General features: G+C 42.1%; 1 protein-coding gene across 8 annotated transcripts in view; it reads right to left on the bottom strand.

The window, feature by feature from the left end:
* phka1a (phosphorylase kinase, alpha 1a (muscle)) overlaps positions 1 to 17,119 on the bottom strand; it is a 31,854-nt gene extending 14,735 nt beyond the window's left edge. For all 8 annotated transcript variants that reach the window (XM_013915362.1, XM_013915363.1, XM_013915364.1 and 5 more), the window contains exons 1-15: positions 16,808 to 17,119; positions 10,571 to 10,729; positions 10,380 to 10,427; positions 9,726 to 9,894; positions 8,348 to 8,430; positions 8,181 to 8,261; positions 5,549 to 5,647; positions 5,322 to 5,468; positions 4,762 to 4,815; positions 3,014 to 3,136; positions 2,820 to 2,915; positions 1,793 to 1,900; positions 1,559 to 1,637; positions 1,184 to 1,318; positions 353 to 462 (exon numbers count right to left, since the gene is read on the bottom strand). In XM_013915362.1, the coding sequence (XP_013770816.1) occupies positions 353 to 462; positions 1,184 to 1,318; positions 1,559 to 1,637; positions 1,793 to 1,900; positions 2,820 to 2,915; positions 3,014 to 3,136; positions 4,762 to 4,815; positions 5,322 to 5,468; positions 5,549 to 5,647; positions 8,181 to 8,261; positions 8,348 to 8,430; positions 9,726 to 9,894; positions 10,380 to 10,427; positions 10,571 to 10,729; positions 16,808 to 16,885 (1,569 nt within the window). In that variant the 5' untranslated portion in view covers positions 16,886 to 17,119. The remainder of the gene's footprint in view (positions 1 to 352; positions 463 to 1,183; positions 1,319 to 1,558; positions 1,638 to 1,792; positions 1,901 to 2,819; positions 2,916 to 3,013; positions 3,137 to 4,761; positions 4,816 to 5,321; positions 5,469 to 5,548; positions 5,648 to 8,180; positions 8,262 to 8,347; positions 8,431 to 9,725; positions 9,895 to 10,379; positions 10,428 to 10,570; positions 10,730 to 16,807) is intronic.
* Positions 17,120 to 19,986: the final 2,867 nt, after the last annotated feature.

Below are 19,986 nucleotides of genomic sequence, written 5' to 3'. Positions count from 1 at the left end.
TTCCAGCCTTGTGTCGCTCCTATAAGCTTTTTTTGCACTGTGAACAAGCCAATATTATTCACAAGACAGTAAAACAGTCTGATCCAATATGGTGTCCTACGGTGGCCGGGTGCACCCAGGACAGGCTGCCAGACTGTCTCAGGACATTCACACCTATGGACATCGTTAATTAATCTAACCCCACTAACTGCATGTCTGTGGACTGTGGAGGAAGTCGGAATACCTGGAGAGAGAACGGGGGACAGGCTCCAACCAGATGGTGGATTCAAACCCAGGACCTTCATGCGTGCCACCATTAAAATAAAAAGTGAGCTGCGTGTTATTCTGATGTTTTCTGTAGTTTTTTTCTAACCTGAGGTGTGAATGTGAACATGGTGTTCCTGATGATGTAGAACTTGGAGGTTCCCAGCACTCCTATCCTCCTGTAGGGGCGTCCTGTCAGCCCCAGCCTCGGGTTACGACCTGAAACAAGAAAAAAAAAAAAAGCAGTTAAACGTTTGATTTCATGAACCCCCCTGATAAAAATCTACGCTCTACTCTTTGGCTTTTTTTGTGTCCTTCAGATATGATGTTTTGTGAAGTTAGTCAGTCTCATCTAATTTAGGAAGTACTGTCATAACTTTACTGCAGACGCTGCTGGACTAAAAAGCATCAACCCTGAACAGCAAACACTTCCATCCCAGACAAAATAATGTTGAATTTGAATTAATTTGATTTAAAAGATTCAAATAGTCAAGAAAAATCCCGGGTTCAGATCACAGACAGTCTATGAACGATAAATGTCGTCATCGTGACATCACCCGCTGGTTTGTGATTAACTTTGAAGCCTTGAGCTCAGCGTTTTGGCCGCCAACATCGTTTTTTGTTGCTGGTGGTTTTTAAATCATAAGCGATAAGCAGGCAATGCCTCACATTCACACGGTAACGACGGCTCAATCATAAGGTATGCTTGTCCTAAAGTATCTCTCTCTTTTTTTAATGGTTTATTTGACTGTAAAACGGACCGTTATGTATAAAACTAACATGTTGTAAAAGAAAAAAAAATCATGTGACTAAGACTATAATATTATCAGGAAAGTGTTTGCTGAGGTCATGAATCTGTAGCAGGCTCTAGTCCATAACATTTGTGCCTGATGCATAAAATCTTGATGGGACAGATCAGGCCACAGCAGGGCGTTTGTACCAAGTCTGGCGTAGATATGGCTGAGGACTCTGGAGGGCTGCACGTGGATGGGGTGGATGTCCGCCACCGTCTCCACCTCTATCCCTTGCTTAAACAGCAGCTCTTTGATCTCCTCCGTCTCGGCCAGAATCGACACTGAAGGGGGAGAGACGCACATGAAACCATACAGATCACTGACATCACTCACATCTACTGCCCAGCCTGCATATTGAATTATCTTTGGGCAAAATACCGAGCCCTGAGTTAACCCTGATGCAATCATCAGCATGTGAGTGTGTGATGAGGTGGTTAAAAAAGCTTAAGTAGTCCATTTAAAATAATTAACACTAATCTGGAGCTCAAAACGTCGTACTGGGACCTGGGCGGTTAACTCACCCTGTACGACCACGTCAGGCTTGGGGATGGTGGAGAAACGCCGGTTAAGAGGGTCAATTTCTCCAGGCGCCAGAAAACCCTGAAAAAAACCACCAAGACAAACTAAATGATTTGACGTTTAGCAGTAAATCTTAAGTGTGTTTGTTTTCTTCGACTCTTACGGTGTAACTTTGTTATTAACACTTATCTGAGCTGCAGAGCTACAGCTGGTCATTTGTTTATGTAGCAGCTCACCTCAGCTAACAGGTTTCCCAGGATGTACAGACTCTGCCCCCACCTCAGGGGTAATTTTCCCATCGGGATCCTCTCCACGGTGTGAGGGTTTATGTACTCCTCCTCCACCTGTTTGAATAAGCAAAAACGAGACAGGATAAAGACGTTTGAAAGGTCTGAACGAGTTTAAATATGGGGCATTAAAAGTCAGAGGTCATGAGGTCGTTTCTCCTCATTTATCGTTTTAATGGGCACGGGCGTATTGCATTTAAGAAAACACTTAAATCACTTCTGCGGTGAGTAAAGAGAAGCAGATTACTGTTTCTGTTTTTTTCTACAGAGGAACTAAAACACCTGAAGATGAGAACAGGTTGAAACAAGAGGACTTGAAACTGAGGCTACCCTCCACACTTACAGTGATATTCCCACTTTTTGTATTTGTGTTAAAGACCCCGAGTCAAGATTGTGGAAAACTGACGTGTGACACAACGGCCTCGGTGCTGACAGCTGTGTACATGTAATCAGCATATGATCAATATCACAAAGGGTGTGTAACAATAAATGTACATATACGAGGAAACACTGGAAGGTCCCGAGGGCTTGATGCCAGTATAACCAGTACATTTATATGACAACATCACTTACAAGCCAATCAGGAAAGCATTTGCGACCACATAATTCCAAAGCTACTAAGAGCTGACAAAGTTAGACACAGTTTATTGTTAGCTTAAATAACAACCAGCGTTTAAAGATGAACAGCCTTCAGGTTGTCAGTGATGAAAACTTCATTTAATGCAAACTGTTTTAAGCCTGCAGAAATAATAAACTGGCAACTGAATAGTATCTCTATGTTATCAATCTGAAAAGCCTGTCTGGCTGCTCCCGAGATATTGCATTAACAAACACGAGTCCATGTTGCCCATCTGCCTGGCAGGGTGAAGACAATACCCCATCGGCCTTTTACGGCTGCAGGGTCAAAACTAAGAATCTTGTAGCTCACACATTAAAATGAGTTAAAATCAGCTTCTAAATCATCAAGATGTCTGACCTTGTCTGCGGGGACGCTGTAGAGCTCCGGCAGCAGTCGTACCCCGTCCTTCTGTTTGATCAGGATTCCCTCCAGAGCCTCCTGGTACTCCTGCACCTGGATCACATCAAAACACTTCCTTTGTTAATAAAGGAGGTAAATACCGTCAAACACTGATGCACACACACAGGCAGAGTCTCTGAGATTTAAATTACCTGTTCGGGGCTGTTGATAAAGATGCCATCCAGTATGAGGTAGGTCCAGAACAGAGGCCACTCGCACTCGATGTTCTCAAACAGCTTCAGCTCTGCGGACTCGTAATAGAGTCTGTTTGGATCCTTTATGGAGACAGTACAAACCTTCAGCTGCAGTACTCGCAAAATCAGATCCAGATCTGACTTCTTTCCTCTGTGAGAGTCAAACCGTCTCAAAAATCAGAGTCTCTCAACATGAACCCGATACTTAAACAGAGATCCTAAATATGTCCACTTCTCTCAGGAACTGTTTGCAGGCTGTAACCATGTGTGTGAACTTTTATGATCATGCACAACAAACATACATATAAGTAAGATTAGGGCTGTGCGATATGACCAAAATCTCATATCCCCATACAAGACATCTATCGTCCCGATAACGATATAAATCACAAACATTTAACATTTTCTGTAAATTCTGTGAATCTCGGGCAGCTCGCCTCGTGTGAAGTGTTTCCAGCTGCGCGTCGCATACCTGGAGTCGAGTGTTTTAACCGATGCATGAAACTCTACATTTTTAGTCATAAGTTGTAACGGACGCAGTTTTCTTTGTGAGTATTTATTACACAGCGTGCTGCGGGGAAAAGCCTGTTCTAACGTTTGAGTCTAAGGTTTATTTTTTAGCACCTGGCGGCTCTCTTTTGCTTCTCATCCGTGAACACTCTGCATCCTCTTTTACGTGATTCAGTTTATTTTGAAAAGTCTCAACAGGATCTTGAGCTTTATTGTGAAAGGTTTATGTGGAGAATAAACAAGCAGACGTGATGGTTTTGCTTGTTGCTAACAACAACGCATAAAACCAGGCGCTTGTCCGTTCGTAGTGTGGTTATATTAAATATAAGAGAAAGAGAGAACTTTAAGAAACTAATATAGCCACTACAGTGACCATCCAACCATGAAAAAAAATGTTGCCGTAAACAGTTTATTTTGCGACACCACAAAACAAACGACAGCGTAAAATGAAACTATAGATGTTTTTATATCGTCATCCGATATTTATCGTTATATCGAACAGCCCTAAGTAAGATTAAGAAGATTAATACGGAAAATTGTATAAAGTAAGAGTGTCTTGGGTCTTTTGTACTTTTGTTCCTTTCCTTAAAAAAAATAAATAAATAAATGTATGATGCCAGTGCTTCCCTGTCTCTACTTCCCTGACAAATCCATGTCTGTTCCCCTGTATCCCCCTGAAATCTATACCCATGCAAGGAATTTCACTTTGTCCTGTCACAAATGTTTGAGTTTTCCCATAACTTCATCTTTGGTTTGGATTTTTCTCCTCAGATTCCAAACCAAATCTGAGGAGACATGACCCTGACAGATATTAAAGAGTAACACTCACAGATGATTCAGTGCTACAAGATGATCTGTAAAGCTGCAGACATTTGACACACTCCTTTAACCAAACATGCTCTTTTCACAATCCCATATGTAACAACAAAGCAGCACAAGCCTGGTGTTCGCCTCAGACGTGCCACCGAGCTTCATAACAGTGAACAGAGTTTAAGCCACAAAGTTTGACCACATTAAAAAAGCAACAAACAGATCAGACAGCTGTGCATTTACTGACTGCAGGAGACAAAACAGAAAAAAAATGCTACATAGATTCAGTCGAATGTTTTTTCTTCTTCTAACCCAAACAAATAGATATAAATAGATTATCCGACAGGACGAATTAGAGGGAGCATTGACCTTTACAGGTTGTTTACCTCTTTGGGGGTTCTGTGTCCATCTCTGAGAAACCTGCAGCAACCGTATCGACCCTGAACAGAGACAGAGGAAATCAGCACCTCAAACATAAATACATGAGGCATATTCTCATAAAACAAGCTCAATTTTAGCTACAAGTTGTTTCTTTTAAGCTGGTTGGATTTGAAAACGACTTTTTGCCCAGTCTAACCTTCCTCTGTGTCCTGGCTTATGACCCAAACTTTCATTTACTGCTAAAACAACCAGCTGATTCAGTGACTCTGAGAAATCACACATAATCAAAAAGAGTCCAGTAGATACATTTTTTTAAAGTGTCTTCTTTATATGTGACAGACTGTTTGAATGAAGTCCACAGAAAATCAAACAACACATCCAGCCATATGAACGTTTTCCTGCTTTCTTGTTGCCGTTTTCTTCTTTTGGGAAACTTCCATTAAATCAATGTTCTGCACAAATCAGCCAAAGTTTAGAAAATAAATTGTCCTTGATGTACCGAAAATTATAACTTGAGCCCTAAACTTCTGCCACGTTGACCCTGCCTCTGTGAACTTGTCTGCACCTGCAGTTTGGAGATGATCTCCTCCTTGGTCGCGTTGACTATACTTATGTCCTCAACTGCAAAAGCGGGGTACGAGATGATGGCCAGCACTCCGGCATCCACTTCTTTAGAGATGGACGCTCTGGGTAACATGGACGTCAGGATGGACTGATGGGAATACAGACATATATTGAAATCAAAGGAAGCCGATGAGCTTCCTATCCTGATATTTAACTGTGTGCACGTACCTGGCACTGCTGTATGTCATCAGCCAGAGCGTGGACCAAAGAGCCCGGTCCTCCCTTTGCTCCAAACAGGTTGAGTTCATCCAGCGCCTCCAGAGCTGCCTGAAGGACACAAAGCAAACACACTCATTAATAACAGTCAATGAAAAGAGGGCAGCTGTCCACTACTCAAGCCTGACTACATTCAAACACTCTTTTACTTCCCAAAAACAAACAACAAGGCACCGCTGACAGTTTAGAGGCTTACAGTTATTTCTGCTGTTTATCAGGCGCTACAATAAAGCTTTAAAACCAAATCTGGTGTTTGGTTATCAATCCAGATAACATGTAAATAAGTTATACCGTGATATGACTGAAGTATTTCTAAAAAATCTAAAACTCTGGTTGTAAATAAAGACTAAATACCAGCAACGTCTGGAGGCTCAGTGAAGTCGGGCTCCATCTGCTACCAGGTGACTGTAGCTACAGAGCTATTGTCTGGGTAATATTAACTAATTAGCACAGAGATGGAGGATAAGGGTTAAATTGCAAAAACATCAGACAAAAGAGCATTTGGGACCCACAACACGAGGTTAGTCTGATGTGCGGCTGTGTGAAGCCATCAAATATTACGTTTTAGCTCAAAGAAATGAGAACAGTGCAAATAAAGCGCTTCAGAGGCTTTGCTACTGCAGATTCACTGGGAAAAACGGAGGATTAAAACACAGTTTGTGGATAAATACACTCTGGTTTGGTAAACAGCAGCTTATTTGCACTGGAAATGTGAGGCACTTATTTACATTTTTAAAATTATGGGTCAATTTAAACTGGAGATGGACCGATCCGATATTACGTATCGGACCTAAATTGCTGGATCGGATATCGGAGAGAAATAAAAAATGTAATCCGATCCGAAGTATCACAAAATCACCTCACAAAACGCGCTACTTGGCGTAACCCAGCTGAGCGCATCGGAGCGGTATGTGTCACGTGATACAGCGGCTGTTGTCTGCGAGACCTGTCGGCGGTCTGGTGGAGCTAAACTTCCAAACCGCGGAATTTAATCTCGGAGAAAACTATCCCAGAGAAGTAAAGCAAGTGTGTAAGTTCATCGCTAAATGTTTGCATAGTATTTCCACGTTAAGCTTAACAACTGATATATGGAGCCACAGCTGGACTGGCCATCGGAGTTCCATATTGCAGTGAAAAGGAAGCGATTTGTCCCATAATTCAGCTAGAATGAAAAAACAAACAAAAAACCCCCCAAAGCTGGACTTCTTCTGTCTTTGCTGCACAGCTGCCTCCTCTTCTCTCATCCTCTCCCCCTCCCTCTCCTGATGCTACTTCAATCATGAAACTGATCAATGATCAGCTGATCGGCTTTTCTGACGCAAATCCCGTCTCTCTTGTTTATCACCCACCTTGAGCCAGAAAGAGGAAACCAGCACGTTTAAGCTTGATCAGCTGTTGTTAGAATTTATTTAATATTAATTTCTAGTATCAGCTGATGTTTGCTGGAGCCACAGCTGTAAACCTGCTGGTCAAGATATGGTTTGGTTATCTGGTGAGAGGGAAACATGAAGATGAAACCAGGAGATGTCCTTACTGAATCATCAGAGCTGAACAGGTGATGGAGAAACAGGTTTACCTTTTAGGTGACATGAATGAGTTGAAGGGAAGTTATGAGCTGTTTCTGAGAGACAAATAACACCAGGATCCTTTTTTAGGTAGCTGACAGCTGGTAACTGTGCAGGGGCGGATCTAGCAAAGTTTTGCCAGGGGGGCCGATAGGGCATTAACAGGGAAAAGGGGGCACAAAGACATACTTTATTTTGTTTATTCATATCGGTATCGGCAGATATCCAAATTTATGATACCGGTATCGGACATAAAAAAGTGGTATCATGCCATCTCTAATTTTAAACCTTGTGGTTCAATGCATTGAGGAGCAAATCATGTTAAAGCTGCTCAGCTCAGGTCTGCTGTTATAAATAAGATTAACTTTACATAATTAACAGAGCAGAGAAGGTCCTGTAGTGGTGCTTGTTTTCAAAGTCTTAAATTAAACGTGTGTGTGTGTGTGTGTGTGCGCTGAGTATTATGTTATTTCTGAGTGAGAAGCCATTCTTGGAAGACCAAAGAGAACATGATACCCCTCTTTTAATGCCAACTGAGGACAGAGCCGGACGCACAGAGAACATGCCCGGCTGCTGCTGCGTGAAAAAACTCACAGTAATGTTTACCAGTAACCTGAAAGTTTCACTCTCACTGCAGATTTTTACCGACTGAGGTCAATTGTGCTGCAGAGAATTCAATAAAATTAAAACATGTTGGAATTAAAAAAAAAAAGCAAGACTGTCGCCCTTGTTCTGGAACAGATTTGACTTCACAGTTTATCTGAACATTTACTGACATGCTGCGGCTGAGAAGATACTTTCAGTACAGAATGTGATCCAGACTTAGCTCTGTGGAGTCAGGGTCTTCTAAAGGTCAGCGTAAAGGCCGCTGTGCACCTTTGACAGTGCCAGACATTTTTACTGGAGCACCTGTTCCCCCTGTGCGTCGGAAGCTCTGCTCTCACTTATTTTGTCCCCCCGAGCTTGTTAAAGTGTCGTAGATGTCTGCGTTTATTGCATGTTTGTGTGTCTGTGCCAACCTTGGCCATGCCGATAGAGCTGGCGTTCAGCTCGGTGATGCCCTGGTTGGTTTTGTCTCCTCTTTCCCACATCCCATAATCCTGAGGGAAAATAGAAACAAGACAGAATGAATAAAACAAGAAGCAGTCATTTTCTGTGGAGCTGGAGAAGAATAAAGTTGACTTACAGCCACTTTGTAAGCCGCCTCAATGTAGAACATGAGATTCTGAACTACGTCCACTTCGTCCTGGGTGTAGATGACATGAAGACCTGGGACACAGACGTAAACAATGAAGACAGGAACCTTAACCTCCTAGGACCTGGCGTCCACATATGTGAACATCACATTTTGGGTTATTTAGAACAAAATACTCAATTTTGCTCTACAAGGGCCTGATATCCACTTACGAGGACATTATACTGCTACTGTTCTATCAAAAGTTTAAACGAATATCCACATATGTGGCTCTCATTTTTCTTAGAAACAAAAATAAGGTAAAAACATTTTTTTAAAAATCTGGTAATTCTTTGTTTTTACATTCATCAGCCCCCAATATGCCCAAATTTCAAAGAGAAATTAAAAATGCACGCCGTGGTCTTAGGAGGTTAATTTAAAAAAATCATCACAATCATTTTGTTTGGATGCAAATCACACACACAATGGTAGACTCAGAGTTTCAGGGGTTCTCTGACAAAACATCACAGCTAAAGAGGTCTCTTTGATCTGTGGGAAATTATTTTTCTAGATTCTGGAAGACAAAATGATACCACACACAGAAAGGTTGAATCGTCTTGTGTTTCACGCATGCGCAGTACTGGAACATAAGCGTTTTCGTCTGTTTCAATGTGGATGCACAACTCTGAAAACGACTGAAAACATTAGTGAGGACGCGGAGCGTTTTCAGACGAAAACGCCATTTTCAAATCTATCCGGGCGAGTGTGGACGTAGCCTCAGTCAGTCCCAGCAACCACTGGTTGCTAAGAAAATGTGTACATTTTGCGACAGGCTGACAAGAGGCCTTTCCGTGCAAACTGCGGGCAATCAGGACAATCTGCTACTTTATCTCATTTCTGTATAGTTGTATATATGTATATTTGAATTTTTTCGTCTTTATTTTTACAGTTTGCACCTTTGATCTGATATCTCGTCCCACTGTATACTTGAGTGCATATTGTTGGGGTGACAATAAAACGCTACTCGACTTGATCAAAGCAATCATGACAAAGTTTTTGGTGCAGGGCTCTCTCTATGACCAATTTCACCTAGTGACCGACAGAAACCTACAGCCAGTCAGGGACTTTTCCCTGTACGGCACTAACGACTATCTAGACCTGTGCAACTGAGGCCTAAGTCTGACCAACATGGTTTAAAATTCACTTAACTCCTTCAGCTAAATCAACACAAAATGGGAAAAAAAATATTAATGATTCTTCAGCAACAAAGTCTGATGTAGACAGACTCAAGGTAACGACAACATCTATTAACACTGGTTCTGGTTTTCCTATAATGCTTTTTAGTTTAGTTTCATCTGTTTTACAGGGGATGTTATAGGTTCCCTCCTACCAGACGCAGTCATCTGAGCGAGGAACAGCAGGAAAAGCGAGGTGGCGTCGACCTGCAGGTGACCCCACTGATCGTCCCCGACCACCGTCGCGCAGGTCTTGGTGTTGTACTTTGCGTGGAGCGAGTCTGAGGTACTACGGCTGTATTTAAACTTCTCCACCTTATCCAGCTGAGAACAAGAAGGGTGGAGAGATTTTTCTTTTAAAGCGTGTGAAAAGGGCAGGTCCAAAGAATGTGCAATGATTCCTAAACGTTAATAATGATTAAAATATCCAACAAATGTAATCACAGAACTGCACAAATGAATGCAGAGGTTATAAATATGGAATCAATGTTATTTAAACTGACAACAATAATGTTCACATTTATATATAAACTGTGGAAATTCACAGTCACACTTAGAGTCAGCCGCCCCCGCTCTCAGACTCACAGCGAGCGCAGTTAAAGTAAAATCATTATAATAATCCAATCTGACGACGCCACGTTCAAGTTTAATAAAAGTAATAAACATCACAATGTGAGCAACGAGAAGCTGGTAGGGAAACAGCTGACAGGGTTAGAGAAATGTTTTTTTGTTTTTTAAAGAGAGAGAGAGGGGAAGTGACGTGTATCTAACAGAGAAGTTAAAAGACAAACAGAATGGAGATATCCTACCTGCCTCATTATGCACTGCAGGACGCCTCTCATTAGCTTCACCACACTCTAGAAACACAGAGACACGCTTAAATGTCAACATTTACACCTCAGCCTGCACATCTTTAAATCAAAAACCCAACCAGCCAAGTCAGAGAATAAAAACACAACCTCTTGACCTCAACGCTCTCCACCCACAGGCGCACACCTACCTGCTCCAGCTCGTAGGCCTTCGCTTTGTCTTCGTCCCGGTCGGCGTTCTTCCTGTAGGCCAGACTGAGCGCCCACACGGACACGATGCTGTAAACATTGTCACGGACCCAGGCATCAGGCTGATCTGGGCTTGCTGGGAGAAGGCCTGTGACCGGATCCTATGGGACACAGGCAGAAGTCAAAGGTCACAGGCACTGTAGGCAATGTAGAGGTAAACTTTGCGAGAGAAGTCAAGATTATTGGACATGCAGAGGATAAAACGTGTTTTCTGTGCAGCCCTTTGTAACCTGCAAAGGGCTGCCAACACAATTGGACAGATTCGGAGCGCTTTGGCAAGAAAGACGGGGCAAATATTGCAAAGTCAATATAGCTATGCTGATAAACTCTTACCCGAGTGTGTACACTTGTGCAACCAATTTATTGTACTTTTTTTTTTTAAATCTTTCTCCCCCCACCTGTTTCATTGGGAATGACTAAAATCAGAGGGACAGCTCAGGCTGAGCAGTCTGGAGACAAGGTTGGAGAGGTGGGGCTGAGATGGTTTGGACATGATGAGAGATGGAGGATATATTGGACAAAGGATGTTGACAATGGAGCTTGTTGAGGAATAGAAGAAGAACTCATAGGAGGTTAATGGTTGCAATGGAGGAGGACATGCAGAGTGTTGGTGTGACAGAGCAGGATGGCTGGAGTTGCAAGATGGAGGCAGATGATCCACAGCTGAAACAAGTTCAGTGGTAAAAGCAGAAGTTGTTGGTTTTAAATATTGCATCCAATGAGAAAATGCACAGAAATACAGACACAACAACAGCAGACAGCACAGCTTATACTACAACTTTGGTGTTTTATAATGTTTTTATGACAACATGCTGACGTCAGCCCATTACAGCGTCATTGTGATGTTGTAGGGCAGGGGTCTCCAACTCCAGGCCTCGAGGGCCGGTGTCCTGCAGGTTTCAGATGTGTCCTTGGTCCAACACAGCTGATTTAAATGGCTAAATAACCTCCTCAACATGTCCTGAAGTTCTCCAGAGGTCTGGTAATGAACTAATCATGTGACTCAGGTGTGTTGACCCACGGTTATATCTAATACCTGCAGGACACCGGCCCTCAAGGCCTGGAGTTGGAGACCTCTGTCATAGTGTAACGTACTGAAAAAATAAAAAGTGTGTGCTACAGCTCTCACGATGCACTTTCATATGACATATTACTGGATATGGTTTCTTCACATTTCTTTCTCATGGTCAACTTTGACCTTGGGTACTAACAGTGAAGGTCAAGTCCAAACGCTTAGCCAACCTTGGTACTCATGTCCCCCGGAGCCTAGTATATTGTTGTGAAGTCTGAAGACAATCTATAAAAACTTGTGGGTAACAAAGTTTTTGGTTTGTTTTTGATCAAGGCCATTTGGTGTGGCCTTGATCTGATTTTGAATAAAATTAAAGCAGCTCGAGTTGTTATCGACATCTGCCGTCACACAAAATTGAAAAAAAGAAGGATTGAAAACTGTGGATGCTAAACAGACTGACAGACAGACAGAACCAATTACACACTCCCTCCATTCTGAAAAATAAGACCATTATAGAAAATGTTGAGTCATTTTTGTCAATGTAATGGACGAGGGGAATTTGAAGACTAAGCATGCATTTCCCCTTACTGCACGAGCAGCACAGCTGTAACTGTGCATGCTTCTCTTCATTTCCCCTAAGGTTGGTGTTTGCTAATAAAACCGGATAATTGCAAAGTCCCTTTCTACGAGTAGAGAACTCTTTCTTCCTGTTATAGCGAGGTTGTTTGACAGCAAAATGCACTTTTCAGATCAGCAAATGCGAATCGCTGCTGTCTGTCTTGCTACCTGCTGCCTAAAGAATGTCCAAATGTCATTTTATCACATGCACAAGACATAGTACGGCTGTCAGAGATTTCAGCATCAACACAGGTTTCATCACCAACAGAAATGACTAGGGATGGGTATCGTTTAGGTTTTATCCAATACCGGTGCCAAATCGGTACTTTTGAAATGGTGCCGGTGCTTAAACGGTGCTCGAACCGGTGCTTAAAGAATGGAGAACACAAACTTTGTCCAAAAACCTCTCATGTTCAGCTGTTTTGTTTTGTTTTTTTGTTGTAAAAAGAAGATAACAATGTATCACTCTTGGCTGGAAGCAGTGCTTAAACAATGGAAAAAAAACACAAACGTTGTCCAAAAACCTCTCATGTTTAACTGTTTCCCACTTTTTCTTTGGTCATTTTAGCCTTTTTGGCCAGGGTGAAGGGAGTATCTGCCATCAAACAAGAGGACAGCCGCATGTAGCTATGATGATGTTTGCTAGTTCACCTTACATGCATTAATGTAATAACGTGGTTAGCCTACTCAACGTAAATTACACACGGACAACATTAAGCTACTCACGCAGAGAAGAACGGCTGCTGCTGCATCATCATCCTCATCATTTCTGCTACACTGGCAGGGCTAGGGGCCAGGACTCTATTCTTCGGGGTTTTGTTGCTCCGGGTCCGATAACTGGCAACCCACCCAACGTGCACAGTGTGAGGTCTCGCAGCAAGCTATCAAATACGGCGCATTTCTCGGCTTTTAAAAAAAACGCTATGCGTCGCCAGGTGTTTCATCGGATCCGAGGTGTTACCTCCTTTGACAGTATCACAGTATCAGCTTAAAGCACTTGTTGCTGCTGAGTTTGCATCTTTTACTATGAAGTACAGCCAGACTTTTGACCGCTTCGCCTTGGACATTTTTAATCTGTAGCTCTGCTCTAACTGAACGTACGTACCTGGCCCCGCCTACTATCCTGGGAAACGTAAAATTATTGGCTAGAAGTGTATCACAGCTCAGGAAAAAAAAAAGCACCGAAATAAAGCACCGAAATGTGCGCTGCTTTTCGGTCTGGTTACTACCGTTTATGTCAGAACACACCGGTACCCATCCCTAGAAATGACACTCAGTGTTTTGTGAATGTGTTGCAGAAACACAGCGAGGTGTTGTCAAGCTCTAAAAGTGAGAATGGTTCGAGTGATTCGTGTGTGGAACAGCTTGTGTTTAGTTGCTTTTATAACAGGACAAACTGCTGCAGATCTTTTTCACTCGCATATATCAGAGTCTCTCAGCTTGCAGCTGCAGCAAGGGCCTCAGCTCTCACTGAGTAACTGTGGTCCTTAGTGCACTGATCCATCTGAGCAGTGAACTGTATACAACTGCGGGCTGGCTAAGCAGCCACTTGGGACTTGTTCAAAAAGTGACCTCACACTGAATTTGTCTACAGGACTACAAACTCGGCAGTGACACAGTCCAGGATCACCCCTCCCCAGGCTTCTTACGCTCTTCCTCCAACTTATAAACTCTATAAACTCCAAAATCCAAAACAGTGCTATTACCAGAAGCTTTTCCAGGTGTTTTCCTCTCTTTTAGAGGGCGATTTCCTCTTTAAGAAGGTGAACTGTCCTCTGTCCTTTCTGGGTGGAGTTGTTGTGTTTGCTTTACTATAACCTCAGCCTCTCTTTTACCATTTTTAATTCCTTTGCTCTGTTTTTGTCTCCAAAGCGTCACCGATCTTATCAACGTGCTCTTCTGTAAACAGGACTCGCTAATCTCTGTAGCTTCTATTTAAACTGTGACAGGACGAAGACACACCAGCCGATACAAGGGTAGATGTGTGGGGTTATCTGCTGTTATTCTCCCTGCTCTTTGCTTTACTCTTTACCCAGATGAAGGAAAATGTTAATCCTGAAGCACGCTGGGATATTTTAAGCAATAATACGATTTGAGCTTTGTTGCTGCAGCTCATGTTCCCTGTACTGATGTAGCAACACTGCAGTGCACAAAGTCAGGGGTATCGAGATTATTTGTGCTGTTTTTGGCTGTGCAAAGGACTAAATTCAACACTTTCTGTGAGCCGGAGGTATTGTACAACATCAGAAGTGGCCAGGCCATAGATTTGAAGTTATCATTGTAGTGGAGGGATGGCATACACAAATCTGAGCACATAGCACATAGACAGGTACACTAGCACTGTAGTTGCAAATTAATAAGATGGATAACTCAAAGAAACAAAGTGTGGGAGATGTCTGATCACCTCAGAGTCTAATATTTTACAGAGTCTAAAATGAGGGCCACAAATTTCTGTTTTAGAGGAACGCTGATGTTTTCATGCTCACACCAGCAGAGATATTTGGGCTTCAGAGCATCTCTGAACTGAATGCAGGCTGCAGCCACAGGAAAATGTCTCTCTGAGCCAAAAGTCAAAGGCACATTTCATGTTTATGTGCAGCCAGATTCATGGAAGCAGATCGGGCTGTATGACTCCTGTGCACGGCGACAAAGGCTTGTTACTTTCCGTTAACGTCAGGATTCATTTGGTTGCCTTAAATGGCCCAAACTACCAGCGGCTCTCACATTCAGGTTTGTGAAACAGGCTAATTTGAGGTGGCTGTTTGTTTTAAAGCCTCTGAATAGAAATATGATGAGAACATCGTTTTGCTTGAATGAGTGAAGGAAACTAATAAACTGACCAAACTGAACATGAAACGGCTTAATGAGACATGCTTCATTCATTAAATTAAAAGCATGTTAATAAACAACAAGTCTGAACTTGACCGGGGTGACCTTTAGTGAAAGTGAATATGACACCGCTGTTGAAGGTCGACTCTCTCCCAGTGTATGCGACACAGGGAAAATACACTGCCCCACCCATTTTTAATGTACTGCTTATAAGTTGATCAAATTAAGTAAAGTAAATAAAAATGAATGACTGAAGAGAGGGGAAAAGAAAATAAACTCAAGCAGTTATGACTACAAAAACCTTAAAAAAAATAAAACAAAATAATACCAACAATACTAGTTTCCTCGATGCGGGATGCTAGAGGGGTCTCTTAATGTCAGTAATCAGGACTCGTTCTAATTATGGTAAATGGCCTGCATTTGTATAGCGCTTTACTTAGTCCCCAAGGACCCCAAAGCGCTTTACACTACATTCAGACATTCACCCATTCACACACACATTCACACACCGGTGATGGCAAGCCACACTGTAGCCACAGCTGCCCTGGGGCGCACTGACAGAGGCGAGGCTGCCGGACACTGGCGCCACCGGGCCCTCTGACCACCACCAGTAGGCAACGGGTGAAGTATCTTGCCCAAGGATATTTGGCATGCAGCCAGGAGGCAGCCTGGGATCGAACTACCGACCTTCTGATTAATTATGGGCAACACCTGCAGCCCAGTTATAAAATGTTACATCAGAGACTGCAGCAGCAGTTATTCAAACAGCCATATTACAGGGGTGTTCACTGTTGAATGGCTGGGGTGCCACTACCCCTGTAAAATATGGCTGGCCACCAACCATATGAGAAATATTACTCTAACAACCCCCATTGAATGGAAAGCATGGCTAGGACCACTCAAGTACTTCATGAATGTACTTTAAGTATTTGTTGCACCACAACACTTGTTGGTAAGCTTTTGATGAATAAAATGGTACTTGTGTAGCACTACTTTACTGTAACTGAGCAATCTGAACACTTTTGACTCAATCACACACACATTCATACAAGTGCTTTTCTCTGTATCTAAGGGCCTTGTCTAACATTCATGCTCACTCTGATTAGGGGTTCAGCACCTTGTAGGAGGTTACTTGGACATGCATACTGGAGGAGTTATGAAATCGACCCCCTCTACCCCCATTTGCCTTAATGAAGCACTTACATGGGTACTTTTACATTAAATACTTAAAGTTTCTTTTGCATTTAAGACTGGACTATCACGCCCAGAGTTTTTATATAATATTGATACAAATTTAAACATTTGTCTTTATTTCTAATCAAACACTGTAATGTCCCGTGGGCCACCCCATTTAAAACACTCTGAAACCGCCCCTGCAAGAGGATGTAAAACTTAACATGTCCGCATACTTTTGGCCTCTTCAGAAGACGTTGACATAAAATGGCAAAAACTTCCCCAGTGCATCAAAGACCTCCATTACACTCACAGCTACACACACACACACACACACACACACACACACACACTTGTGTGTGTGACTCAAAGAGCTCTGCAGCCTTGCGAAATATCGCCCTGCCTCACCTCCTGCATGCATGAAAACATCTGAGTTTAACTCGCAGCGGACCAGCTAACACTGCCTGCACACATGACACCGCCTAAGTGTGTATTTTAAAGCTAACGGTCGCTAAACAGCTGTGAAACAACAACGCTTCACACTCACTTGGTGCCGCAGGATAGTCTGCTGCACTATCCGGGCATAGTTGTCCAATTTAACGCCCGAGTTGCTCCGACTTCTCATGGTGACAAGTCAACGGTTCACTTCAGGAGGGCAGAAGGAAAACTTTCTAAAAGCTCCCCAGAAAAGTCATTTCCTCTTCCCCTCTCTGGGGTCCAACAAGCCGGAAAAGAGGCCCGCTATTACGGTGACCGGAGGAGCTTCTGCCCGGCTGTCATAAAAACAGCTCGGCAGCAGCCTGGAGCTGTAACCTGAACCCAAAGCTGGCTGCGATAAGCTGGTTCCCGGAAGTACCAGTACCAGGAAGACACCGGAAATGTGGAGACTTCAAAATAAAAGCGTAGAAAGGGGGAAAGGGCTCTGCACTGTTATCCTATAGCTCAAAGATGTCAAACAAAAAGTTTAACTACACTTTTAGTCCTGGAGATATCTTAATATTAGAAAAAAAAGAAGTGCAATTTCAAAATCAGTCTTTACATAATAAATAAATGCTCCTGTAGTAAATTAACGAAATCTGTCAGCAAGACTCTTTGAGCTTAAAATGCAAGAAATAATTGTGTAAAACTATAGAAAAGAATGTCCTGTAATTATAAAACAGGTTTTTATTTTTTTTAAAAAGTTTTAATTCTGTAGTAGTGAATAAAAAAACAGGTCACTTGTGTCTTCTTCTCTTACTTAATTATTTTTGTTTAGTATGAATGACCTTAGGGCAGGTTTTATTAGTAGGAAAAGCTGTAAAACTAAGAAAAATAGAGTTTAAAGTCCAACAATTTTGGATTCCTTCATATTTTCCACACTGGACCAGAATGAAATAAGTGGGCCAGGCCGATTCAGGCACCTGGGCCATATGTTTGACACACCTACCTTAACTGAACTGCTTATTCTGGGAATACTGACACATTTCTCCCAGTCCACCATCATGGGGGGCGGGGACTAGAACCTATCCCAGTATGGTACACCCTGGACAGATCACCAGGATTTTGCAGAGCTAACAAAGACACTCAGACAGCCATTCATACTCATGGGCATTATAGAATTAGCAGTTAACCTGACCCAACTCTGGGGCTGTGGGAGGAAGCCAGAGTACCCGGAGAGAATCCATGCAGACACAGGAAAAACATGCAAACTAAGTATCTGGCTGATGGTGGATTTAAAACTTTTTGCTGTGAGGGAACAGTGCACTGCCATGCTGCATTATACTATACTTAAAGGCAATGTAAAGAAGTTTTTGGTTAATACTGCCCTGTGCAATGGTCATGACTCTGAGATAGACTGAAGTGGACTGGACTTTACTCCTCATCCACTGACAGCTGGAATAACCTGCAGCCCTGTGTCATTATTTGTAAATGTCTTCAGGATTCGAGTGGGACAGCTTGTCCCAATTGTGACCAGCAGATGGCAGGAGTACACAGTGAATAAGAGCTAGTTTCAGTTTTTATTTTAAAAAGTGTGCAGGAAGATGTGCTAATTTATGTGAAACCACCCTGTTATCTGCTGATTTGGAGGCTTGAAAAGGGAATGTTGGGCAGGATCAAAAGCTTTCTTAAGATCCTTCCTTACCAAATGTATTTTGTTGAATTATTGTAGTATTGTAGCATAACTAAGGGAGCACTAAGTATGTGCTTTATCAAAATGGAAAGTTTTAAGCCTAATCTTAAAAGTAGAGACAGTGTCTGTCTCTTGAATCAAAACTAGAAGCTGGTTCCACAGAACCACAGAGCAAAGTTCTCTGTTGGGGTGATACGGTATTATGGGGTCTTTAAGATAAGATGAGGTTTGATTGTTTAAGACCTTGTATATGAGGAGCAGGATTTTAAATTTGATTCTGGATTTAACAGGGAGTCAGTGAAGAGATGCCAGTATGTAAGAAATATGCTCTCTCTTTCTAGTTCCTGCCAGGACTCTTGCTACAGCATTTTGGATTAACTGAAGGCTTTTCAAGAAGTTTAAACGACATCCTGAAAATAATGAATTACACTAGTCTAGCCTAGAAGTAATAAACAGAAGAAGTAGTAATAAAAGTAATAAATGCATGAACAAGTTTTTCAGCGTCACTCTGAGATATCACTCAGGATATTTCAGAGTTTTCAGTCACTGACTTTTTTCTTCTCTACAGAACTTTGGGATAGGCTCATGACTCAGACCTCACAGAGTTAAGTCTCATACGTACACAATATAGATATTACAATTAGTTAGGTTTATTTAATCAAGCACATGATCAAAAAAATATCACTGTCTTTTCTCTCTGTTTCTCTTGTCCTCTATTCTTCTCTCCTTGTCCTTCCTTTTTTCCTTTCTCGTCCCCCGGTCCTGTGCGTTCTGATTGTCATAACTTAAAAGCAATAATAATAATAATAAAGATCATTTAAGACCTTGTATATGAATCTGGAGTGGATCATGGTGGGAAATGAGGGCATGCAAAACAGAAAAACACAGCAATACATAATTGACTGAGAGAAAAAAAGAATAAAGAAATGCTTTCACCAGATGACACTGACACATTTAAATATTTACAGTTATGTACACATATATTTGGACACCTACACAAGTTGTGTCTTTTACCTGTTTATTGAAACATACTCCAGTTATAGATATAATGGACACAGACAGCTTTCATTTTAGAGTGTCCACATTTAAACTGGATGAAGAGTTTAGCAGTTTGAGCTCCTAACATGTGCCAACCTCTTTTTAAAAGGACAAGAAGTAATTTGACAATTAACTCAAAGGCTATCTCATGGGCAGTTCATTCGTCATGTCACTATCAGTTAAGCAGATAAAAGGTGTGGAGTTGTTTTTAGATTTAATGCTTTGGAAGATTTTTGCTGTGAACAGACAATATGTGTCAAAGGGGCCCTGAGGCTGGTAACTCGAACTGAACCAAAGTGCAGTAACCCAGAGTGGAGGTGGAAGGAACGTTTTAACAAGGTTTACTTAACTTATATAAGGGTAATACTTCGCAGTGGCAAAATAAACAGTGACTTGGCAAACATTCAGCTGATGTTTGCTGGAGCCACATCTGTAAGCTGCTGGTCATGATGTCGGTTTGGTTATCTGGTGACAGGGAAACATGAAGATGAAACCAGGAGATGTCCTTCCTGGCTCATCAGAGCTGAACAGGTGATGGAGAAACAGGTTTACCTTTTAGGTGACATGAATGAGTTGAA

Source organism: Pundamilia nyererei, unplaced genomic scaffold (assembly GCF_000239375.1).
Source record: "Pundamilia nyererei isolate P.nyererei 1_Seehausen unplaced genomic scaffold, PunNye1.0 scaffold00292, whole genome shotgun sequence".
NCBI classification, from domain to species: Eukaryota; Metazoa; Chordata; class Actinopteri; order Cichliformes; family Cichlidae; genus Pundamilia; species Pundamilia nyererei.
Note: the sequence above shows the minus strand (reverse complement) of the source record. Positions and strands in the feature narration are given on the sequence as shown.